At 39.4% G+C, this 25,773-nt stretch overlaps 1 protein-coding gene and 1 long non-coding RNA gene across 4 annotated transcripts; both read right to left on the bottom strand.

Moving 5' to 3' along the window:
* Positions 1 to 717: 717 nt before the first annotated feature.
* Positions 718 to 18,204, bottom strand: LOC122081672 (protein transport protein SEC16B homolog). 3 transcript variants are annotated; one of them, XR_006141160.1, is made up of 15 exons: positions 17,962 to 18,204; positions 15,641 to 17,821; positions 15,194 to 15,514; positions 10,507 to 10,635; positions 10,305 to 10,427; positions 9,985 to 10,125; positions 9,520 to 9,648; positions 9,257 to 9,391; positions 8,553 to 8,680; positions 8,367 to 8,475; positions 7,965 to 8,279; positions 7,144 to 7,287; positions 6,749 to 7,044; positions 1,231 to 1,817; positions 718 to 929 (listed from the first exon to the last, which is right to left on the bottom strand). XR_006141160.1 is itself a non-coding variant. In XM_042648862.1 (14 exons), exons 2-14 carry the CDS (start codon positions 17,486 to 17,488, stop codon positions 1,283 to 1,285), a joined length of 4,353 nt encoding a protein of 1,450 aa, XP_042504796.1. In that variant the 5' UTR covers positions 17,489 to 17,821; positions 17,962 to 18,204; the 3' UTR covers positions 876 to 1,282. The 3 variants fall into 3 exon arrangements, 2 of the variants coding, with proteins under 2 accessions (XP_042504796.1, XP_042504797.1); XM_042648862.1 differs by having other exon boundaries at positions 876 to 1,817; XM_042648863.1 differs by having other exon boundaries at positions 876 to 1,817; positions 9,520 to 9,645.
* A 4,429-nt stretch (positions 18,205 to 22,633) lies between these two features.
* On the bottom strand, positions 22,634 to 24,438 carry LOC122082736. Its single transcript, XR_006141387.1, has 2 exons — positions 23,775 to 24,438; positions 22,634 to 23,167 (listed from the first exon to the last, which is right to left on the bottom strand). It is a non-coding gene; the product is annotated as an uncharacterized LOC122082736 (long non-coding RNA).
* Between the last annotated feature and the right edge of the window lie 1,335 nt (positions 24,439 to 25,773).

The following is a 25,773-nucleotide window of genomic DNA, read 5'->3' as shown; positions in this document are numbered from 1 at the left end:
TTTTCATCTTCTTCTCCCCCAAATATCCGCCTCCTTCTTCCCATCTTTTTTCTCCACCTAATGCTTCTGTAACAATCATACTAATTTACTATTTGTTTCATTTATTTCTCATAACTTCATCAGTTCATCCTAAGATAGGGGAGATATCAAGTCTTGATGGATAATTTGAGGTTCTAGGGGACCAGGACAGATTCATATCGCCGTATTTATCAATCTTCTTTTATATTGTTGCTTTAATTTTCAAAAATTAATGTGTCTTAGTACAATATGGATCTTGTAAACCCAAACAAAAGGATGGTGAAAATTTTTTGTTATCAATTTATTTATTTGTTTTATTGTAGTTATAATCTTGCGTTCACTGTTTTGAAACCTAATCTATTTCATCAATAGAAATTGGATTATAGTAACCATTGCTTCTATCGCTCAATGACAATTTTTTCATAGTTTTTTACTTTATTGCATAAAGTAATTTGCTCTTTCTAAGTATACAAATCAAGTTAATAACTTGATAAATAAAAAACATACAATAAACTATAAAAATAATATCCGAATTTTTTGCCCGACTTTTATTTTTTTAATCGAATAATTCTCAAATCCAAATCCAACTCCAATTTTATTTCGTCCGCTTTTTTGACCGAATCCTTAAATTAACCAATCGAATTATTTCAAATAATTCTCCACCCGAATAATTCCCAAATCCGAATTTGCTAACTCTGATACCAACTAATCCCCTTGCAGCAGGAAATTGATCAAACAGAAAATTTGGCTGTCATACACTCTTGTAACTTTTTCTAAATAGGCACTTTGGAAGCCTGAAAAGAAAAAAAAGAAGAAAATCTTATTTTTGCAATTTCAAATTTTCACCCCAAGAGAAATAACAGAAGGGGTGATCTTTCTTAGGCCATCTTCCATCTTCCTTGAAGGGCCACCTACAAAAACAATATTGGGATTATTGTCCAATAAATCAACAAATGAACTGTACAACTGGTGCCGAAACATGCCCTCTTTGCTTTGTATAAGGACACCAACTCCCCCCCCCCCCCCCCCCCCCCAAACATTGGAGGGTTGCAGCTCCTGGGACATTCAGACAAGCCCTAGTCCAACGAAACAGCTTTACCATATAGGCACCTTTCATTGAAGACCAGAGCACAAGTTTCCCTGTATTAAATCCCAATTCCGCTGCTCAAGGGCGAATCTCTTTTGGGGGAGAAAAGTGAGGTATGTCCTGACCTGACGTGATTACAGTAAGGAACAATAAGATTTATATCCTTGGCTATGTAGCTCAAAGTTCCACTTCATGGAGATCATCCGTCAAACTAGCACCACTCATGGACATGCGCACTTGCGAAGAATCACTAGGCATATACATTGATGGTGGCATGCCCAATGCCTCTCCTAGAGGCTTTATTTCAGTTGCCTTGTGAGGATTAAATGTATCGGAAATGCCTCCACCCCATGATGCTGTTCGCCGTGAACGGTACGGAAGAGACCCATCACCATTTTCTGTTGCCCCCATCCCCTTGTTTGTATGGGAGATGTTACCCATGCTGGGGAACCGTTGCATTGATAGGGACGGTAATGATGATGTAGATGGGATCACGGACTCTGATGGAACAGATGTCGAAGGAATTCCATTAGTCATCACAGTTTCAGGCATGCTTTCTCCTGTTGCATTTTCTGTTTGTTCACTCAAGGCCATGGGAGTTGGAATGAAAAACTTGGCATTCGCACCAACTCCAGGTTTTGCAGCTGGAACAGAAGCTGATTGGAATGAATTTGGTAGCATTCCACCACCTTTGTTGAAGGTGTCAACATACCTGCAGAAAGTCCAGTTCAGAGGGGTGCCATCAAATTCAAATCTGGAAACAAAACGATAATATATAGAATCTTTTCAAGCAAACAGCTAAAGGTATCCAAAGTCCAACAAATGCAGCACATATAAGGAGAGATGAACCAAGCATTAAGAAATTGAATGTTTTCAATTAAAAAACAGGTTTACCATAAAAAGGAAAAAACTAAGCAAACAGCAAAATATATGCAAACAATGTGGAATGCATGAGGGACGACCCAAGCAACAAATCCCACCAGGGGCATCCAATGCCAAAGAGGATCTGATTATACTATTGTGAATTTATGATCATTCATCAGACTTCATTTTTTTTCCCCCTAGATTTATCTATTGATATTCAAGGACAAAATCAGATGAACTTGGTTATCTAGACAAGCCTTCATCACCTTCATCTTCAGTGTCGGAAAGCACCCACATAGGGCAACCGCACTCAGCACAAGTATGGGTGATGAAGAATTTAAGCCATGCCAGCAGTTGAAAGAAGAAGAAGAGCTCTTGCAGCAAGTCATGGCATGCAGCTGCATATTCTAAAGTTTTTCTGGCCTGCGGTTCTTGATTCCTGACCACTTCAGGAATGTGATCCACAGGTCATATCGCCAGTTTAGCTTATTATTAAACTGTTCAATCATAATGGATTTTGGCTTATAAACTCCAGGTTTCCAGTTTTTCTTCGCTATCATTTATAGTAGTCGAGCCTTTTGAACTCCATTAATACAGCCTGTGATAGGGGAGTTTCCTTATTCGTTTTGGTTTCTTTTTCCACTTTCCTATACTTGGTCCGAAACAGTTTTACTTTTTTCTATGCATAAGGGCAGAGGCTACAGCCCCATCAACCAATTTTCAAGTTAATAGAAGATGTTACTTTGCTAGTTCTATGGATTTCAGACCCCACTCTTGTGGACTCAGGAGCACAGTAGTCAAGGCGGTGCCTAGGCAAGGCGTCCAGACTCTTTCTTGGATCCAAGGGAATAGCACACTTTGTTGCCACCACGAGTTCATGTTGATTTATGTTTGTTACTTTATTTTTAATAAAACTAGATCATAACCTATGCTTCGTTTATTATATGTTCGTTTTCTCATATTAAACCATTGCTAACATAATTATATATCATATTGCATTGGTATGGCTTGTATGTTGCATATAAGCATAACAATATAAAACTATCATTGCTATATTACATATTCAAATACTGCACGCCTAGGGTGGGGCCTTGTCCACTGTTGCCTAGGCACCCCTCCAACACGTTGGGTTGCCTAATTGCCATGACAACTATGTTCACTAGCAATTCTGATGGATTTCAAACCTGCAAATCTGCAAGGATTCCTGGTCTGATCCTTCTCTCCTATCCCTACTCCTATTCTCCATCGAAATCAGGTGATGCGGTTGCATGTGATTGGTTGGATCAGCATCACTCAATCTGGAAGCCTATACCAACGAAAACCAGCTTCAAATCGGAATTCAGATCTAGTAACGGTATTTAAGGATTTATCTTTTTATTTGGGGTTATTGTAATCTAACTTTTATTTTATTTTTGGGAGTTGGATATCATTACCAGAGTTTGTTTCAGTCAATGAAGTCTCGATAGGTAAGTTCAAGTAGTTTCAACTTCTGTTTCAAAATAGGATTAGGATTTTTTTTTCTTTGCTATATATATGACTGTAACTCATTGAAGATTAAAATTGAATGAAATTTGAAATTTAAGTTCTAATTTTCTGGATGAGTGCTGTGAATCAAAAGTCTGGTTCGACTGCTGAGTTCTTCCCTCATCTGAATTTCTTCTTCTGATCATTCTTCCTCCTCCATTCTTCTTCTTCTTCTACTTTCTATTTTCCTATTTGAGTTTCTTTAACTCACTTCACCATACCCTGCACTGGGCAGTACTTGCGCTCTCAGGTTGGATTGATCTCCATTGATTCAAATCCTTTCACCCAAAGATTTTGGGCATAGGCAAACAGAAGCAACAGATTTTCTTGAAGATCATGCCAAGAAGCCTTTTTCGATCACATCAACTTCGATTCACCACAGGTTGATGTATGATCACTTTAACATATATCATCCATGATCTTGAATTGCACGGGAGGCAATCTCTAACTTTTCAGTTCTTTGTTAACTCTTTCATGGATATGCCTGGGTAGTTGAGTTTTAATTGGGGGTCTTGGGCAATGAGAAAAAGATGCAAATGACTTTCATTTTTCATATAAATCCTTTTTTTTCTTATGACATGTCTATTAGCATTCATAGGTTTCCCTTCCATAGGCAACCCAAACTGTAGGTCCGTCCCCCTTCTGCAAAGAGGTAAAGACCTGCAAACAAGGCTAGTTAATGCAACCTAAGAGTTATGGAACCCCAAATTTGGGTCTCTATGGGCCTACAGGATATAAATAACTCAAATTGGATGAGCAGTAGTAGCTCAGTATATATTCAGAATGGCACGGGACCTCTTTTGGACAAGAAACAGAATCAATGATGTTAAAGTAATTAAATTGAAAGTGAAGGATGTTTCTAGAACCTAAATCAAAGAAGGGAATAAAACATAAGCAAATTAATGAGTAGTGCTTTTGTGCAAATAGTAAGTATACTGGCTTCAGTTATAAATAACAGGAATTTACCTTCAACCACACGATGGTAGGCAGGATACAGCAGAATCAGGTTGTTTTCGGGTTAGATATCTCACTCCATTTGCCCTTTCAACCTGGAAATTTAGGACAAGGTTCCTAATCCATTGATCTTTGAAACCCAACCAATAATCACGCGATTCAGCACTTCGGAATTTATTAATAAATTCCTGAAACTCAACCTAGCAGTAGAAGGGTACCAAGGTCTGGTTGCAGTGTAATGGCTCACAGCAGGAGGAAGGTTTCCCTGGGGAGAGGGATATCCTAAGGTTTAGGTCACCCAAGGAAGGGAATCCTTTGCCCAAACTCTCAGGTCCAAGGGCTTGAGCACCATGGTGTTCTACTGAAATTTTGACAACCCAGAGGTACCATAAATAGCAGGAAGGGAAACAGTAAGCAAAGTAGAGAACACCAGTAGGAATGGATGAAGAGAACAAAGGAGAGTATAAAAGAAAGGAAAGGAGAAGATCACACCTGAGGGAAGGATTCAGAATTGAATCAAAAAAGGAGAAGATAACACCACTTGAACCAAAAAGTCACTCTCAAGGCAGCATATGACAAAAAAATTCCATTCAACCCAATCTCTGATCCTCCTACTTAGACTCGACAACTTTATTTCATGTAGAAATCCAAAAATCTGTAACCAATAACTTGAGAGAGGAGAGATGAGGAAGAAGAAGAGAGACAGCAAGGGAGAAGAGCAGCCGATGTGTCTTCAGCAGTCTCCCTCCCTCGTATATTTATATTAAATAGATCCAAGTACAATCATAGGTGGAAAAGGAAATTCAATCCTAGTCTAACTCTAATTTAGAAAACTAGAGATCTAATCTAACTTGGAAAGTAACTAAGATAACCATATAATGATAGGGACACTCCCCCTATCGTGGATATATATTCCAATTTCCTATGACTGCTAAACAGAAAATAATAATAATAATAATGAGCCAATAATGGATAAATAGAACCCAACAAATGGATAATATGCTCCCATGTAACCAAGTGTGTGTAACTGTATGACTGGTTCTCCCTCTTCCGCCAGATCTTGTTTCAAGAAAATTTTATTAATTTGCAGACTGCATGTCCGACTGTTTGTCGAGTCAATTCAGGAGTCTTTGGGGTAAGCAAACTAATCCTAAAATTTCATCTTGATTGAGTTCGAAACAGGTGAGTAATCCAAAAATGGTCTACCACCCTTACTGTTTGAGGAAAGAAATAAGCAAATTTCAATTATTTACAAATGAGTCCACATTCTTCCTGTAATTATCAAATAGCCCTCACCTTCTAAACTTATTTCAGTTCACCTTCATTCTTGTTTTGACTTTCAAAAATGTCCTTTTTCTCCCAATATAATTACCAATTAGGCTCAAATTCTGTTTTCTTACCTAAAGGGATCATAAGTTTCATTATATTTATAGAATTGTCATTACCCTTTAGATTTGCCACTTGTGGGCACACGACAGCAAGAAATTAGGGTTTTGGAACCATTGGTTGCGTTATCAGGTTAGTTCTTTTAATTTCTAAACCCTGCAGTTCCTGTTTCCGCTTGAAAATTTCAGATTCCAGGTTCTTCTTAATTCTAGTTCTAGTTATCAAATTATTTGATTAATTCTTCATGCCATTGACATCATAACTATTGACTAGAATCTGTTCTATTTTAGCATTCAGTTCTAATCGGTTTTTAAAATCTTAGTTCAACTCAACTTTCCAAAATCCTGAATTTTCTGAATATTGGATCTAATTATTCTGATTCTGGTTGCTGAATATTCATTAATCCTCAATTTTGTACAATAACTGAATTCTGTTTTGAACCCTTAAAGCCCTTGCAACAATTCTGCTACTTTATCTGGTTATTCAGTTTCTTAGTGGAATAGCACAACATCATATCTTGTAATATGACTATCAGATTTGCATCATATTTTACAATCTTCTTGTCCTATGAATTTAAGCAATCAACCAGAGTTCTGGCCAAATCATATATCTTTATTGAGTTATTGAATTTTCTCCTGATCTGGTTCTGGTTCCTATCCTGTGATTCTGGATTTCTGAGGTTTTCCAAAACCCTAATTCCTAGGGTGACTAGAAACCCATTACTGGCTCTCGGGGGAACCTCAGGATTCCTCAGAACTATGACACCTGGACACTATAATTCAGCACCTTTCTGACACCTCAGAATGCTTACTCAGATTGCATCCCTGCAGTACTCAGGTGACACATTGAAGATATAAATTGATGCAGGCAGCTATCAGAAGCATGAAGTAAAAAAAAAGTCCATAGCCCATCTACCTTGATCGAACTCCCATTCGTCCACGAGCTGAGAATTGATTGGAGCTAGGTGGGATGGGTGGGATCCCTGGACTACGTTCTTGAGCTGGGCCTTTGAATTCAGGCCCTCCATTAGAGGGCATGCTATCACTGTTTAAAGCATTTTTTATGTTGTAATCTGACATTCCATTCAGGACACTGGCAGTTGTTGGTGGGGGTGGCAGTGCTGCTTCTTCAGCTGGAGCTTCAGAACCTTCCTCCACCCATCGCTTAAGTTTTTCATCATAATAGAATTTATTCTGTTCTCCCAGTTTAGCCTGTGGTAGCAATGCATCAGGAATGCTAGAAGTTTGAGCAAATCATGGCACACAATTAGAGAAAAAATAGCCCCATATAAGAAATTAAAAAAAGAATACCTGTCGATCCGAGCGAGATCTTGAGACCCACCCCATGGTCTTCTGGAAGATCTGTGAGCCAAATCGACCAAAGCGAGATGGTCCACCAGAAACTGATGCCCTGCCTTGTGCATCAGGAGAGGCTGCTTCCTTTGATGGATCAACCTGGCCCCATATAGAGTCAGCATATCGGCTCCTCAAAAATTTGAAGCCCCAAGTTTTTCCTCTTGAAGTTTTTGGACAACTTGCAATCAAGGCTTTACAGAATCATGTAGCATGATGTATTGGGCCTAATTTCCAGGTGGTGGTGGTGGCGTACATTATATATGTGGACCCTTTCTTCCTTATAATGAAGTTGATCCTCATTAGGGGTTTTTTGGGGGGGGAGGGGTGGAAGAAGCTCTCCCCCTCCCTGGAAAAGAATATTTAGAGCCTTTGGAGGGTCAAATGTTCAGTTTCAACATTACCTACAAAGCCCATCATGTACTGGGAAAATATCAGCCATTTAACTTCTAGAAACTCCCTAAGGGCAGGCTCCATTTGCCAAAGGCCGAGGAATCAGTTGGAACTACCTCTTTTTTCTTTTATTGTTCTTTTTTTAGCTAAAACCATGTAAAAGAAAATTTTCAGGTAACACCTTTTTCTTCATAGGTTTTATCTGAAAATTTTACTTTTACATGACAATACTTGATAACAAAGCCTTTAAGAAAATGCCATGTGGAAGGTTCCAGGGTCACCTAGATATATTTGCTCTGTAGCAATACCACCTAGTACATGTGCCCTCAGAGCATACAATTACGTCCAGAAAATAGAAATTACTTGACTTCAAAGGATATACCAACCTGTCTCGGAGTCCTGCCAAAGTCTGGCTCAGAAATGCTTCTATTGGGCATCATATTTCTATTGTCACCCTTCCATTCACTTATGGGCTCCATTGATGCTGAGGGCATCAATGATGACATAGCCATTGTTGATTGACTATTTCCTACTCTTGGGCCAACCGAAGGGTGATCATGCTCATTGTTCATAACAAAATTCTGTGATGCTGATGGCACAGGTGGTGGTGGGGCCCCAATCATCCGATGGATGGTACTGTCGATGAATGGGAGCAATTTACCCACCAGCTTCGCTGGAGCCAAGTTAGTGCCATATCCACCCTACATATGGAACATTGACAAGGAATCAATACAAACAGCTTGATTGATAAAGTCATTAGTAGTTCTGAAATAGATGGTAATAGATACCTGCTGGTGGGTTTTAATACGCTCTTCAAGAGAAGATACTAACTGTTTCCATGTCTCCACTTCAGGTGCTCGACCGGTTTTCAAAGACTTCAGTATCGCTTGACAGTACCTGAGATAACACAACATGAAAAGACACAGGAAGGCAGAGTGCAAAGAGCAACAGAATAGGAATATAGACTCACTTACTTCAATGAATCTGAAACCTTCCCAACTTCAGCTAGCATGTGGGCATAGATAAGCTTATACGGCTGAAATGGCAGCAGGATAGACTGAGAATTTCCAAGCACCTTCGAGTATTCGTATAATTCTGTCCTCTGCCGAGATGTTCAGTAATCTAAGTTCAGCAATATTCTCCAAAAATGTACCCAATGAAATTCACTATGACAATACAAAGAAATGCATCAAGAATTCTCCTGCCTAGTATCTTAAGATTGAAGGTGCTGCAAAAGCTTGGAAGAAATGCAGAATTGAATAGTTATGATGGAAAATGAACCACAGAAACAAGAAGCTGGGAAAACAAAAAGGCATATTCTAGCATAGACACAAGATCACAATGCACATCCATTTGATACAGTCTCTAATACACAGCATATCATTCAATACACAGTGTCTGATACTTGGGCAGTATCACGTCATTTGCCATTTGGTTTATAGCAAAATAGATCAACAAAATGGACTTCAAAAGCTATTCATGAGCTGCTAAATCTCAAACTTGTACATGTAAGAAATGTTTCAGTACAAATCTTCATACTGAATCCCACAATGCCTAATTGCTACATCAAGGATTCAAGGTATATGAAGAGTAAGGCAAATGTGAGCATGAATTTTCTCATATAATAACGCCAAGTAAAAACTGGAAAATATGAGAACCAGTGGAAAGCAGTGAATACCTGAATAGCCTCAGGACTAGCATACGTTCGAGGGTATTTCCAGTGGTCTGCACCAATGAGACACAGTCTTGCACTGTCCGAATATGACTCAAAGTTTGCATCCGCAACCAAGTAGCAAGTATGGGCAGCAGAAATCTGTATCATTAAGCATGTAATACAATGACCGTTGACATCTTTTGTGCATGAGATGGTAGAGAACTTCCAGAACAATAGCGTGTGGGGGTGGAATTCACAAAAAGAAGTATCAACAATGAAGATTCTACCTCTCCTCTTTCCTTCAATAGGCAATCTCCAAGATGAATGATTACAAGCTCATCACCTTTTGTTGCATTTGCAGTTATAATGGCCAAATTCTCTTCCCAGTCATCTAGCATACTGTTGGATCCACTCTGCTGCCCATTTGAAAATTTTATAAACTCAGTAAAGCAACGAAATTCCAAACGAAGTTCGAAATTTATAGTAGACAAGATAGACATGAGAAACTGTTCAAAGTGTAAAAGCCCACTTTTCAGCATCCTACAAACTGCATCAGCATGAGGTTTCCTTTCATTTACAGTCCGTACAATAACCACCAAGGGTTACACATTGCCAAGGATGGAATTAAATTCCAGCCATGATTATTTACATTTCAACCTAGTATAACCAGAAAAAAGTGGCAGAAGCCAATGCCAGAAGGAAATATTTAAATTGATACATTACCAGCAACCTATTGAGATGTATTAACAAACCTGGGGTGCACCATTACTAGTTCCACTGTTTGTTGAAAACACGTCGGCAGGTTGCCCTGCAATCAATAGGCATAATGTCCTTAAAGGTGACCCAGCTACTAATTGGCGATGGGCCATTTGCTTCACAGTATCAACATAGAACTGCATTGATTCAAAAGGAGACAAGAACATCAGCTGCAGTTAAATGTCCAGTTTGATAGTCTTCTCCACATGAAAACATCTGGAAAACTCAAAGGCCTATTTCTTCAGTAACAACATGGTAACTTCATTCCAAACATCTTGAATGCTGGAAAGCAGAAGATTAAATCCATCATATGAACCTGATCGCCTAGTTGTGCGGCAAGAACGAGCGCAGGTCCCCACAACTGACCTTCTTGTGCACATTGAAGAGCCTCTTTTGTTCTACCAGAGACGAGAAGATTTTGTACCTCAGCAGTGGTTGCCTAAAACAAAAATGGCATTTATAAGACAAATTGAAGGCATTATACCAGGAAATAATAGATGAAAAGAGTTGTTACAAACCCGAATCTGTCCTTCAGACGGCATGTTCTGCAAGCAGTGAGTAAGGGCACCATAATGACTTGATTGAAGACCATTTCTTTTAGCAGATGCAAAAAGCTTAGCTACTGCTGCTTCCGGACAGTCAGTTTCCTATTAAAAGAAGTGAGAAATCCAAATGAAGGCCAAAGATTGTACTTCTATATCTGGAAGGTTTTGATGAATAGGATTATGGGGGAAATAAGGGATTTGAAATTCAGAAAAATCTATAGATGAACAAGAAAACCAATTTAAAACATACTCAAAAGCAACAGAGTACATAAATAAACCACAAACTGGTTTAGCAGGGAAACTTTGGGAGCAAAATGAAGGCTTTACGAATGACTCCCAATTCCGGTTTATTGGTGACTGGAACAAGATATTGTGGCATAACCCGCCAGAAGACAAAGTTGTAATCTCATTTCCCCCATATTATGATCAAGGTTTTAAGAAGAGACTCCATTAACTTGGTCTTTTTTTCCCCTTCCTTTTATCTGATCGATCAGAAGATTAATTGTATTACCAATTGAGTAAAGAAGCAAAAGGGGAAGAATCAATAGCAACAAAAGAAATCCAGACATGAGAATAAGCAACATGATACAATCCACATATTTTTCACATAAAATTGTAATCCAATTCAGTGTTCTTAAGGCAACAGCAGCAAAAGACTTAGACAAGACAACAAGAGCCACTAGTACTTAAGGTGAAAGGCACAAGGCAAGCTCACACTAGACTGGAGCAAAATACAATACAACAAAGCCTTATCCCAACCTAATGGGGTCGACTACATGGATCCAAGCAAGGACAGGAAAAGGAAAAGCAAAAGTGAAAAGAAACAAATCACAAAAATAGCAACGAAGTAGAACACAGCTAGATGGGGTCTGCCACCCAGATCCTGGCCCTCCAATCTACACTACTTGATGCCACACTTGGAGCAAGGCCTAATCTGTGCATGTTTTTCCTCACTACTTCTCCTATGATCATTTTTGGACTGTCCCTAGCTCTTTAACATCCTTCTATTTGGCTTAGATCACTCCTTTTTTGGGTGATAAATAATTCGATACTAAGAAGAAGAAGAAGAAGAAAAACATATAGCCCTTAAGAAGGGGGGGGGAGAGAGAGAGAAAGAAAGACAAAAACCCAATCTCGAAGTGGAGGGGCATTCCTGATAAGACTAGGGAGCTCCAAGGAAGCTACAATATGACAATTTCGAGGTGAGGGATGACAATTAGTAGAAACACAGGCAATCTTGGCTCTAACATCAAAGGAAATGGAGTCTCAAATCTTTTCAAGAAAGCGAGAGTTGGAGGCCTATTTCCTAGGATTTCTTTCTATACAGATCTGGTTTATGGTTGCACAAGAGGCGAGCTTTCCCACGATATCACAAATGGACTTTCCCTGAAATGTGATATCCATCCAAATCCACTCCCTCTGAAAAAGAAGAATTCTTCTATTCGCTGGCCAGCATTTGGCAAGGACCCCTTTCTAGATAGAGGATGAAATAATGCAAGCAAAGAAAAGATGATCAATGTCCTCCGACTCATTACCACTTCTCCTTACCAGTGGATCCAATGGTCTTTGTCGAACATTGTCTTACTATCTCAAACGACTTTCCCACATGGAGCAAAATACAATTCTTAGAAAAAAAATATATAACAAAAAATTAGAAACTAAAAAGTCATCCTCCCCAGTTACACACATTTCTAGGGGAGAAAGTTTCACTTCACCCAAAGAATCGAGGGTCACAACCCCAAGTATACAAAGTCCACCATGCCACTGGTGTCCCATCCAACTGCAATAAAGACAGGGTAAGAAAACATTTATTTGAATAAATTTTTTCCTTGACTTCGCAACATGGTAGAACAAGATATTTGCACCCTACGGTCATGCTAAGCATGAAAGTTGTTTTTCTCACATAAGTTGAAAATATAGCAAAAGAGATGGAACATGCACTCATTGTTACGTGCCTAAGTAAATAAGAATATAATTTGGGTTAAAATTTTTGAAAACCTCCATTCAAGAAACTAAAGAATAATTTGATGGCCTAAAGTTGCACCATGCTGTGGAGTATTTAGGAGACCAGAAGAGAAACATATTTCTTGTTTCAGAGATCACAAGAGGAAGCTATTTCTTCTATTGAGATCAGAAGAGGATGACATATCTATGTGCATAGGTGGACAAAAACTAAGAAGACAGGTTTTGCAGTCCCAACTATTGACTCTCCTCTCTATTGGAAGGGATTGAGGTTTCTATGAAGCATACTTCTGATGCAGGAAGCCTTCATAGGATCCTCAAGAAGGGATTTGGGACGGGGGAGGCAGTTTATGGATAAGTCACAAGTATCAATGTATCATAGTTCCAGATTCGATTTTGAGCCTGGTTTTAACGGCCAACAAGGTTTTCCATGTAGGGGAAGGAGAGGTGGATGGATCTTTTTCCTTTTTTGTTCTGTAAATTTTGGGATAAGACATCAGGGGCCTTAGGCATTCTCAATTAAAGGTTGCTTGTTTGGTCAGTTTGTGTCAAAGTATTGGTGCAAGTAGCTGCTTGCAGTTTATAACTATTTTGTTGCTACCTTAGCTTCATCCTTGCCTCAGTAATCTTTGCACATCAGATGTCTATTGTATGAGAATTAAGTTTCTTCAGTCAATATTTGAGAATTTAGCAATGTGGGTGACTTCAACACCTGTTGAGACAAAACCAATTCCCCAAATTTAGCCAATATCGGCCAATGGCAATCAAATTTTTTTTCTGAATTTCATCAATTTCCTCAAAATGTAAGCCATGTTCTCAGGTTCTTATGGAAAGTCTCCCCTTCCAAAGGCCTTGTTTGGATGATGAGGAAAAATGAATATGCGGTTATTCATTGGTTGAACTACAATAATTTTTCTTTCATGTTCCTTTTGTCTATAGTTGTTCTGTTTCCTACATCACCTGCATTGGGTTTTCAATCACTGGATGTACAATACCCTTTGGCTTTTTTTTTGGTTTGGCTGAATAGAAAATGCATTAAAATAAGGGGGAGGGAATATAGAGCCCCAAAGGGACCCAAAGGGAGGTTAAAACCCCAATAAAAGAGACAAAAGCCCATAAAGGGCAGCAATTAGGGCCCACAAGGGCTAAGAGAACTTCTATAACCTGGTCTGGATGCCTATACAGAAGAGAAGGGCAAGCCATTCAAAATCAGAAAGAGAACCACAAACACTAACAATCTAATCTCAACACAACAGTTCCTAGCAGCCAACACAAAGAAAGAGCACCACCGGTAAGGAGGAAGCCACGGTGGAGGAACACTAGCCTTGTGGAGGGCAACGGCCAAGCAGGCAGCTAGCCTAGCTGAGGAGGCCGTCAAGGCAAAGGGGCGCCAGCCTTCAGAGGGCAATGACAGTGTCTTCCGGCTAAGAGTAGTCCGACAGACTGGTGTTGAAGAGGTTGCAGCCGATTGGGACAAAGATCCAGTAACCAATCAGACCAAAAGGCATGCTGCCGACAGCCAACAGACCAGGCTGGCAGACAACGAGGGCGGAGGCCAACGTAGTGAGCAAGCGGACAAACCAAGCTAGCCTGTCATCCAGAAGGACGGGCGGCCTTAGAGGTTGACAACCAACTGGACACAAGCCTAGCGGGAGTGGCATCCAAAAGGGCTGCAAGCTTGGTGAGTAGCCAACCAAAAGGCAGAACCTGCGAAGTAGGGAGCAAGCAGACAGACCAAACGAGCCTGGTGGCATCTGGAAGGACGATCAGCTAAGAGGGTTGGTGACCAGCGGGGCAGCAAGCCTGGCAGGAGAGGCATCCCAAAGGGCAACAAGCCTGGTGAGACAATGACCTGGTACCAGCTAGCCCATAATGGGCCAACACCAAATCATCTACTAACCAAACAAAGCAGGCAGCTGGTGGAAAGGCCAACCAATCGGTTGCAGTAGCCTCAACACCTACCGAGATGGCCGACACTAGGAACAGAGGAAGAAGAAAAGAAACAGAGTGGAGGAGGAGAAGGGAGAGGGAAAGGGGACATACAGAGGAAGAAGAGAAGAGAGAGAAGGCGAAGGGAGGGGGGAAGCAGCCCAGCCTCACGGCATGTTGCTCCATAGGTGGCAGCCACACAAGGGTTGCTTCCTTCACTTCTTTCGCTTCTGTCACTTAGTGTTTTCAAGAGCGTCATCTCATCTTTGGCTCTTTTTCATTGGGGCCCCAGGGGGTTATTAGGCTTATTCATTTATTTTTCCTTTTAAGAACATCCATACCAACTGTTTAAATCAAGGATAAGATATTTGATAAATTGATTTTTAAGAGTTCCTTTGGCATAATACGTAGTTAGTAGTCAGTACTATCTGTAAAACGAATAAGTAGAGATTCCAAAGGTCTTAAACAGATAAAAAATAATAATAATAATAATAACAAATTGATTTGTACTAAGAAATTGTTGACCACACCAAGAAAGCCTGCACATGGAAGGCCAAATCAGTACGAACAAAAGCTTCCCACAGAACAGTCTTAAACAACATCTGAAATGCCAATAGTTATACAGAAATAAAAAAAAAAAATTAATCCATAATAACATAACAAGATAATTCAAAAGTTTATGGCATATAACTTAACAATCGTGAATGAAAACAACAACATAACCTTGACTGAAAACAAAAAGGTCAGGCATTCTATGAGGGTTTGATACCTTCAGTGCTGGATCAGTGCCAAAAGGAGATCGCAGTTTCCCATAATGCTGACAAGCAATTTTCAACAATGAGAGAAGCAACCTCAAAAGTTCACCTTTCCTATAGTCCATGTTGGGTGACTCACAGAACGCAATCCTTTCATCAATCCATTTGTTTAATTCTTTACTTCCGGCATTCCCACCAACCAAAGGGCCAGGAAAGGATTGCTGGCACAAGGTACGGAAGTAATCACAAGCACCAACACCAATAGTAGCAGCATTAATTTTCTCCATGACAACTTCGCTCAGTTTCAGTAAAGAAACAGAGCCTCCTATAGAGTCCTTCACAAAAAAATAAAAATAAATTTGAGATTTTAATAGCTGCAATGCTACTCGCAAAGATAACTTACATATTGTAACCGTAGAAGTTTGAAGGAGAACTTAGGTTAGATAGGCTCAGGACCTAACCTGGCTTCCAAATGCTGAGTTTGTAGAGTAAGCACCACTCTCTTTCATGACTATAAGTTTTCCGCCAAACCCAAAAGTAACTAGAGCATGTGGGGGGCGCCCTGCAGATGACCTCCCCTCATGGGGAATGTAAGAATGCTGCGTGGTCGTCTGAAATGGCTGCTCAGTAAAATTTAATTGCTGACTGCCATAGTAATCCTTTGAGAAACGCAACTGTTGGTCCTGCTCCGTATTTTTTTGACTAATCTGATGAGAGGTGTTATCAGAAGGAACAAAGCTATGAAATCCAACGACTCCATTACTACCATAATTGCTGTGACTTGTTTGCTCATACAAAGGAATTGCACCACCAGAATTAACACCCATTGACTGATCAGTATAATTATTTACAAGACCATGAGAACCATAGGAGCCTCCTGTTTGTGGGTTTTCAGTAAAACTAGCCACAGGCTCAATCTTAGCAACAACATCAGGCTGATGTGCGCTCATACTTTGTTGACTGTAGTTATTTGGGGACTCGGACCAATCCTGAAGTTGGTCATTACCATGCAGGACTTGTGATCCAAAATTTTTAACTTGGCCATAATCCCCGTACAGGTTATGGTCTTTGTCAGGGAAGAAACTACCACTATCCATACCCGTTGACTGAACAGGTTGGGTATAAGAGTCCAAGAGGCGCCATTCTTGCGCATTTGTATCATAGTACCAACCAGGGTACTGAGGATCAAATACCATATGAGAGGGATACTCAGTGCTCCCTTGTGAGAGCTGATTCCAGTTAGAGACAGTACCAGTTGTACAAACCTCAGCCATGGTTCCTGGAACAGACTGTGCTGCCTGCTGCAAATAGGAAACCTCTGATCTCTGGTCTGAAACAACACCACCAGCTGTTGCCTGGGTCTTGTTTTCAAAACCATCAAAACCAACCTGGTTATTCGCAGTTGCATCATAACCATCCACCTGATGCCACTCCCCAGTATAAAAGTCGTACTTCCACCCAGGATACTGGTTTTCCCAGTACTGGCTATCATACATATCCTGCCCACTGGTAGTTTGTTCCATGGCATTGCCGTATGTTACGCCTTCTTGATACTGCACAGAGTTAAAACATGCCAAATCTGGGGCTGTGTTTTCTGCAGCGGTAGATGTGACCTTCAAATCAGTGGTTGGATTATCATGCGCCTTCTCAAATGGATCACTTGAATCGTCCCCCAACTCGGTAAAGAAGTCTGAGTATGACCCAAACCCACTGCCACTTTGCTGGGCCGAACCAGTATGAAATGCAGTCCATTGAACCTCCTTCACACTCGCACCCCCAGATCCACTGTTCTTGCTGGTTGTGGAATCCGACACAACATCTGCCCCCTCAACAACATCATTGGTCGCAATCGCATTGCCAAAAGCAAACGAATTGGAGGATGAATGAGAAACGCCCTCCTTCGAAACCAATTTGTCCTTTTCAGTTACATCTGCAGATGATGAAACATCTGCACCCTCAACAACATCGTTAGTCTCGATCTCATTGTCAAAAGCAAACGAATTGGAGGATGAAAGAGGAACGCACTCCTTCAAAACCAAATTGTCCTTTTCAGGTCCATCTGCAGATGCTCCAATACCATCTTCGGAATGCTTTTCTTCTTTGCCAGCAACCACAGCTTCACCGCCAAAACCATCCAAGGCATTGCCGACCTCACCAACACTCAGGTTTGAGAATGCTTTCACCTCATCAGAGAACTCACCTTCGGCCAAACCAGGGCCAGATTCTGTAACCGCGAAATCATCCTCAACGAGCTTATCAAAGAAGTCCTCATCCGTTTGATCTTCCACCTGAAATAGAGGAGACGCCATCGAATACAATCCTAACCTCTAAGCTTCCTCCTCAGGAACAGTGGAACAGCAAAGCCTCGATCCCACCGAACAAACCAAGGTCACTGCAGTTCAACCCACTAAGGCTTAAATTCCTTCCCCAACCTATTCAGCAAATCCAAGAGGAAGAATAAAGTAGCCGATATTCCGAAAATCCTCTTTCAACCATTACCCTAATTACCAGTTCCAAAGTTCCCATAAACAAGAGCTCTATGCATCCAGAACGAAAGAGATCTCCAATCCCAACAAACAAATTAGGCTTTTAACCGTGCTACATCTATCAGGAATCCCAAACAAAGCAGAATCTTCATAGATCTGCCATTTCAAAAAAAGCACTAATAAAAAACAAATTGAAAATTATCAAACAAAAAATGCAAGTACGGCCTTACATTGAAGTGATTGAACACCTCCGACGAAAACGAAAAAAAAAAAAAATATTAAATCGAAATACTTACCAATAAAAAGGAAGATCAGTAGAGCGATCAGAAAGAGAAGAAATCCCTAAACAGAGTCGAAGCAGAGACAACCCCTTGATTTCCAACAGTCGACATATCACCCATCACCTAAGCCTTGGATTTTTCAGATATTGATATTTATATAACTGGAAAAATTAAATAGTGGCAAATAACCGAATAATTAGAGAACCCGATCAATTCCTTACCGGAAGTCCGGGATGCGAGTGCTTTTTTATTTTTTCTTGGGCATAAGGGTCAAAGGCAACGTGCCTGCAGTACGAGGACAATGGGAATATCAGTGGAGGACTGAGACTTTCATATTTCATGAGGGTAGGATAGTTATTTTGCTACACTTTGTGTCTACTGTTAGAACCAGCTGCCTTCTGGTCATGTGGCCTACGTCAGCACATGGACAAATAAGAATATACATCAATAGGCATAAGAGCACATGATCAGTAGGTAGTGTTCTTTTACCCTTATTACTAATTTTTCAATAATGTGAGGGTCATGGTTATAAAAAACGGAACAGAATAGTCAATATCGGCTAGATTGAAATAGTATTAACCTTGATCAATCCCCAATTTTAACTTCTCTGATCTCGATATCTTGATCCACATATATGCTCTAATGGTAAATCGTAATAAAAATTGTTTAAAAAAAAAAAGAGGTAGATATATCCGATATGGTCCGATCCAAACCCTTCTAGAATGGAATCAAAAGGTTATCTACCTTAACTAGTCCCATTATCAGTCCTGTGTTTTAAAACTTTGGTAGGATAGAAGGTCGAACCAATGACATTCCCTGAACATACACTAGCTAGCAACATAAATACTAATCGGATTTTAGAAGAAGTGTGTGGGCTTAAGAGAGCAAACAAAATAAGGACCAACTTTTCCTACATCCATGATGAGAGAGGAATCTCTCAGCACTACCATTGGTCTTATCTAATTGAACAAGGAAAGGTATTTTTATCCCTGTACCATTTGAGGTGAAAATAATGATAAAAATGTATCCAATCACGAGGTAAAATAATCAACAGGCATTTACTGAGAATTGATAAACGGGAGTACTCTGTTAACCATACATAGTTGTTGCATTAATACTGATAAATACTTTGTACCAGAAAACAAGATTAATTAAATGGTAATAAGAGCAGAATTACCAAAAATGATTTTAAACATTAAAAGCTCAGAAGGAGAGGAAACAGAAAATTCAACTGTATCATTTATAACAACAGAGCTATGGTCTTTCAATTCAACTGAGAAGAAAATTGATGAAGGTGCTTACTTCAAGGGACCATCACAATAAGGCAATTGAGAAGAAGAAGATTCGAGGTCCATTGAAAAAATCTAGAGAACAGCTTAATCATGAACGACACCATTGAATCTACAAAAGATCACCAAATGAACCAACAATGATGCTTTTGAAATACTAAAACCCTAGCTCCCTCCCCACTCCTTCCTTATTGCAATTAACAACTACACAACAATCAACAATGCTTCCCATGAATTTTTTTCACAGTATTCCACGCACACTTCAAAGATACCTTTAGTTCCACCAGAAAAAAGAGAGAGAGGCTACTTAGATGATTTTGGAGGCGATGGGTTGGAATGAGTTAAGATTTAAACCTTTAATATGAAATCTCGTTATATTCTTGCTTTTCTTTTATTTTATTTTAAATTTTGGCAGTGAATGTGATTTCATATTACCCCATAAATTTATTCCAGTTGAGCCCCTTGTAGCTTTAAGAGGTTTGTTGTCATGTTATGTTTCCACGAGTAACAAACCCTTGTTGCGTTTAATATCCCCCTTTTATTTTAACTTTTGTTCGTCAAAGCTTCTACCAAAAAAAAAAAACTTGTGTTTGTCAGGAAAAAGGGTGGAAAGGAAATGCGTGGGTTTCATGCGTGTTAGTGTTAAGGAACAGCAAAATGAAAGGGAAGGAAACTAAAACCCAACAAAAAACGAACAAGTGAGATGAGTCTGGAATCCCTCTCTACATCCCTTTTTTATTGGATCGAAATTCTCTGCGATCAGCAAATCTGCCAAAGACAACCTCGGATGTTGACACATGTTCTGTGACACATGGACAGTAAGGTCTGGAGCCCCCTCTTCTTGTTCAGCTAAATGCAAACTCGATTAGCAATGGAGAAACGTTGGGCTTGAAGAGCTGCAGCTTCTTCTAAGACAAGGGCTTCGATGAGCAGAGTCTTCACTTCCCAAGCAAAGTAAGGGTAACCTTTCCTCACATATGAGTTTAGGAGTGTTGCGCTAGATTGCTTCAGCAATCACGAGAAAACATTACCTCCGTTATCATTCCTTTGTGTCGCCTCTAAAAGCGTAAGGTCATATTTGAATGGCTCTAATACTCTTGATCCAAATACCTTCACTCAAAATTTAAGACATTCTTTTGGAGATTGGCTCTTGATGAAATCCCTTTCAAAGAACACCTGCATAAATGTATGGACATAGACCCCACCTGTGCTTTGTGTCCCAGTGAGATGGAAAACATTAATGCATGTTTTCCTTACCTACAAGTTCTCAAGAAGAGTTTGGGCTGCAGGCCCTTTCGGGCTAAGAGTCTTGCATTTTTTATTTTTTTTTTCTCTTTTCTCAACTTAATAATGTATTTTTTTAACTCAAATAATTTCTTGAAGAATGACTTGGTGTCTTTTTTTAACACGTTCATTATTACCTGTTATTTCCTATGGAAACATAGGAATCTCGTCACTCTTGGATAAAAAAAATCCCAACCCTCGTATCATAATGATTCAGGTGAATTTCTAGATTGCACAGCTCAAATGTTAAACCATACTATAGTCAGGTGAATGCTATCAAACCTAGATTTGATCATAGACCTAAAATGCCTTATTTTTCTGACAATGTGTTCATTATAACTGTTGTATCCAATATGTCTCAAAATATATCAGGTTGGGCAACTGCGCCTTCCTAAAAAACTAGATGCTTATTACTCTTTGTTAACTATGTAATGACAGGAGAGGGTACTGAAACGGTAGTGTAGGGAATTCTGCTCAAGTTAAAAGAAACAATCAATAATGGAAGAGAGGTGCACCAGATATGGAGCAATCTCGTGGAACTAGAATCTCTAATGATCCCTAACAATTTTTTGAAGTGGCCATAGGTCACTATTCCTCTTCGAACTGAAAAAGATAGTTTTTTGTTTAAATCCAATAGTTTTTTGTTTAAACCCAACTTTTGTGTAAAAAATGCTAACGACAATGCAATCCGTATAATCAGACTTGTAACCTGCAAGACCATGATTAGGGAAATCCTGATAGAGGATACTAAATGAACAGGGAAGGGTGGAGATAATGTGATTGTGAACCCCACATTCAATAAAATAAATACTTTTCTTGTTCAACGAAACAGGGAGAAAATAAAAGGAAAATGAAATTAATACCTGGTATTCCCACTACCCACGACTTGGCTGCTGTAATAACAGCTTTGAGATACCGTCCGTTCCTCTATTGTCATCTCCATATCCCCCAAGGAAATAAGCACTTAAAAACCATCTAGCCAAATCATTTGAACCATCTTTTCGTCTTTAATTTTGAGGAAATATTAAGAAATACACATGTATTTGAGATTAGATTGATGATTTGTTCAAACAAAGTCAAGGGTAACTGCATGTCATAGTCGAATGATTAACCACAACTTCCTATGGTGTTTCTAGGGAGGGAAAAAAAAAAATGAACACCAATCATGATTTTTCAGAATTGCGGCAAGAATAAACAGTAATTTCAACAAAAGAAGGATGGGAGAGAGAGAGAGAGAGAGAGAGAGCATAGCCGAAGAGAGGAGAGAGCTGGTCCATATGTATCCTGATTTTCAATACTGATTGCATCGCGAATGAACAGAGGAAGAACGAGAGAGATAACATAGTAGAAGATAGGGGTGAAATAAAGTTGGGTTGGGCCGGGTTTCTTAAAAATTTAGTCCAACTTTAGGTCTTCAAAATTCAGCCCAGGCCTAACCCAATCCTAATTAGTCATAATTGGGCCAGGTAGGCCCTAATTGGCCTTGATTCTTGCTAAGTAGGGGTGTCAATTCTTGAACCGAACCGGTAAAATCGATCGGACCGAACTGATAACAACACAGACCAAACCGAACCGAAGCCTTATTGGGCCGGTTCGGTTTGGAGTATTGCAACCCCAAAACCAAACCGCACCGCACCGGAAATCGGATGAACCCGAAACCAAACCGAAACCGGCTCAAAACCCGGACCGAAACTGAAACCAAACCTGTAAGAAACCGAAACACTCCAAAATTCATTAAAAAAATCAAAATTTGCATAGTTTTGTAAACATTTGTATGGAAAGTCGAATCCAAACTGGACCAAAAACCAAAACCAACTCAGTTACAAATCAATTTAAGAAACCGAAGACAAACCGAAACCAAACCGCACCGAAATCAAAATCAAACCGAAACCAGAATTTCCTTATTTGTTCGGTTTCGGTTTCAACTTTCCCACCCCGAAACCGACTCAACCCAGACCAAAACCGAGCCAGACCGACCGATTGACACCCCTATTGCTAAGGTTGGGTTAATATTGATTAACATTACTTTTGCCATGTGCCATATGTTAAAAAAAAAAATCAATAGATCAAATAATCAATACATAATTAAAATTATAAAATGCAACACAATAATAGAAGTTGAAGACATCTAACCATAAGAATCAATCACCCAAATTCCATTATTCAAAATAAAAAAGATAAGGTGATAACCTCAATTATACTACATAAATCATGGTTAAAATTATGACTGAATTGGATCGGATTTGGTAGGGACTAGGCCTCAACCCAAGCATAACTCAACCCTAACCCGGGATCAATGTTTTTCAATCTTAACCCGCCCCCAGGATGAGAGATACTAACCCAAATCCTATTCGAACTTAAGGTGGGTCAGAACTGTTTCAGGCCAGGAGGATCAAACTTACACCATTGTCAGATGAGAAGAGAGAGCTGGTCCTTATGTAAGGAGGACAACTGGAAGAAGACCAGTTCTTTCTCCAAATTGCCGCTGCAACACCGTTTTACAGACACCAACAACACTCAGCCTTATCCGTCTAGAGATAAGAAGTGCTTTCCGCAGGGACTTTGGAGTGGAATGCCAAGTAAGCCAACAAGCTTCCTTGATTTAAGGATCGCTGTTCCATCTTATTTCCTACCCTATAAACTTCCATCTGAAAAAAAAAAAAAAGGCCCTAAAGAATTAAGTCGTGAGGGTTAAATTTTAAATTTGTTTTTACAAAATTAAAATTGTAAAAATAAAAAATAAAAATAAATAAATAATAAAAAGAAAGAAAGAAGAATAAGAAGAAGAAACAGCTAACAAAAAGGCCCTAAAGAATTAGGTAAGTGAGGGTTAAATTTGTTTTTCAAAATTAAAATTATAAAAAAAAAAATCTGGAAATTAGGTTTTACCCCTCCCACTAGGGTGGAAAAAGCGGTGGAGATAAGAGAAATAAAAGAAGGATTTAAGCAATGATCGGGGGCCTTTTTGCCATTTGAATAGGAAAGATAGAACGAACTAGGGTTTTCTCAACCATCCTCTGTTTCCCCAATCTTGAGACCCGGACGCCACATGGCATCTCCACTTCATCCCTTCTCGCCCACGCAGAGCAAAAAGGATCCGCAGCAACAACAACGACCGAGCCGGATCCCTTGAGAAGGTGAGGAGGATTAAAATCGACTGCGGGGTACGACGTTGGCGGACTCTAGCGGAGAGGTGGTAAGACTACACGGGCTTAGCAGGTCGAGACGTGTTTTTCGAACAAAATCCATTTGTACCTTCATTTCGAACGACGAAAAAAACCCTATCTCTTGCTATCTTCTTCTTCTCCATCCGGATCCTCTGCTAAGCCAGTTCAACGAAACCCTTCCTCTACGAACCCCTTGCTCATCCATTCGAATCCCTGCTCTGTGAATCCTCATTTCGAACGACTCGAACAAAACCCTCCTCTGCGAATCCTCTGCTTATCGATTCGAACAAAACCCTCTGTGAATCCTCTGCTGAGCCATTCGAACGAAACCCCTTGCTATCTTCTTCTTCTCCCCAGCTATCTATCTTCTTTCGGGTTCAAAATTGTGAATTGTCGAGGAATCAGGATCTGTATCAGGTCCAGCGAATTCCAATACGATTCTGTTCTGGAACCCTAGAAACCCATGTACAATTCGACAGGAACCAGCCTATTCTGCTGACCTGATTACGATTTTTTAAATCCATGGACTAGTCCCAACATGGGTTTTTCACTTGTGAGCATCATCTTGTATAGTCAGCCCCATGATTTTGGGAAGAATGCGTAATATATGAGTGTGAAGGCTACTGTTAATCGTAATTGTATATTCCACCAAAGAAAGTGGGAATTAGAAAGGGGACATGACGAACTCCCCTGAGACTGATCAACATCACCTCATTCTACAGAAAACCAATGGGTTCTGTTGGGTTGCAATGGGAATTTAAAGGAAAATGAAATGAAATTTTTACACTTGAAAAAAAGAAATATTAATAATCATTAACAAAATATTTAAATTTTTTAATCATATTTAATAATGATATATTTTACATGTAATTTTTATTTTATATATACTATAGCAAACGGATTTGGATGCAACGTAAAGTAAAATTTTGTAACCAAATATAAAATGATTTGAAGTTAATTTTAAAGTCACATGGGATTCCAAATCCCTTTGCATTTTTTCCTTCAGGATTTCTTTTAATCCATCTCGTATATGCATTGACGAAAGGAAAGTGTAAAATAATGTTCAATGAATTTTATATTTGCAGGGAGGCATTTATTTCCTTGTTAATTCGTAAGGAGATCGATCGATCTAAGATATAGTACTGAATTAGGATTGTTCTCTCTTAACATAAGAGAACACATGAAACTTTGATTTAATAATAGTCATTTTTGTTCCCACGTACATTTGCACATGTATTTCTTACTAATATATATATATATATATATAGAGAGAGAGAGAGAGAGAGAGAGAGAGAGAGAGAGAGGAGGTATTAGTGTTTTTTGGCAAATTTTAGCATCTTACCCAAATGCCTACCACCATATTTAAAATCTCTCCATAATTAAACCTCCCTCCTCACTCTCCATAATTATCTCTCAGTCTCCATATTTACTTTTATAAATTAATCCTCCCTCTCATATTATCTCTCAGTCTCCATATATACTTTGTAAATTAAACCTCACTCTTCACTTTCCATATTTACTTTTGTAAATCTCTCCATAATTATTCACTACCTTCCACTCTCCATAATTTTCTCTCTCCCTCTCTCTCTCTCCAAATTTACCTTTATAAATCTCTTCATAATTATTAAGGCCGGACTCCCAATTACCCAATTTTTTCTCCCCCACGATTAGCGAAAATATTAAACACGTCTCATTGGGTTATTATGTGCACACTTTTTTTTTTCTTTCCCTTTTAATTGTTAATTACTTCCTCCTCCATGTGTTTTAATTATTATTATTTTTTTGTACTTTTTAATACTTAATTAATTCATTACTTCCCCCTTCCATCCTGCTCCAAGGGGTGCGTTGGAGAGGTAAGAAAGCTCTCTCTTCCCGAACGTGACCCTTCCATTTATTACAGTCCAATTCGATCTATTCCTCATTGCGGCAATCCGAAACGGAAACAGGAGGCGTGCTTGGATACAGTAAAAGATATGTATTTCAAATTCTTCCCCCCACCCCCATCTTTCTTAGAATTCAACATTTCTGATATGCTCTGCATTCTGTTCGCCCAATTTTCATTCAAGGTGGTTAGAACCAAGGTTGAG

Source organism: Macadamia integrifolia, chromosome 6 (assembly GCF_013358625.1).
Source record: "Macadamia integrifolia cultivar HAES 741 chromosome 6, SCU_Mint_v3, whole genome shotgun sequence".
Taxonomy (NCBI): domain Eukaryota; kingdom Viridiplantae; phylum Streptophyta; class Magnoliopsida; order Proteales; family Proteaceae; genus Macadamia; species Macadamia integrifolia.
The sequence above is the reverse complement of the archived record's forward strand: the minus strand, read 5'-3'. Positions and strand labels throughout refer to the sequence as shown.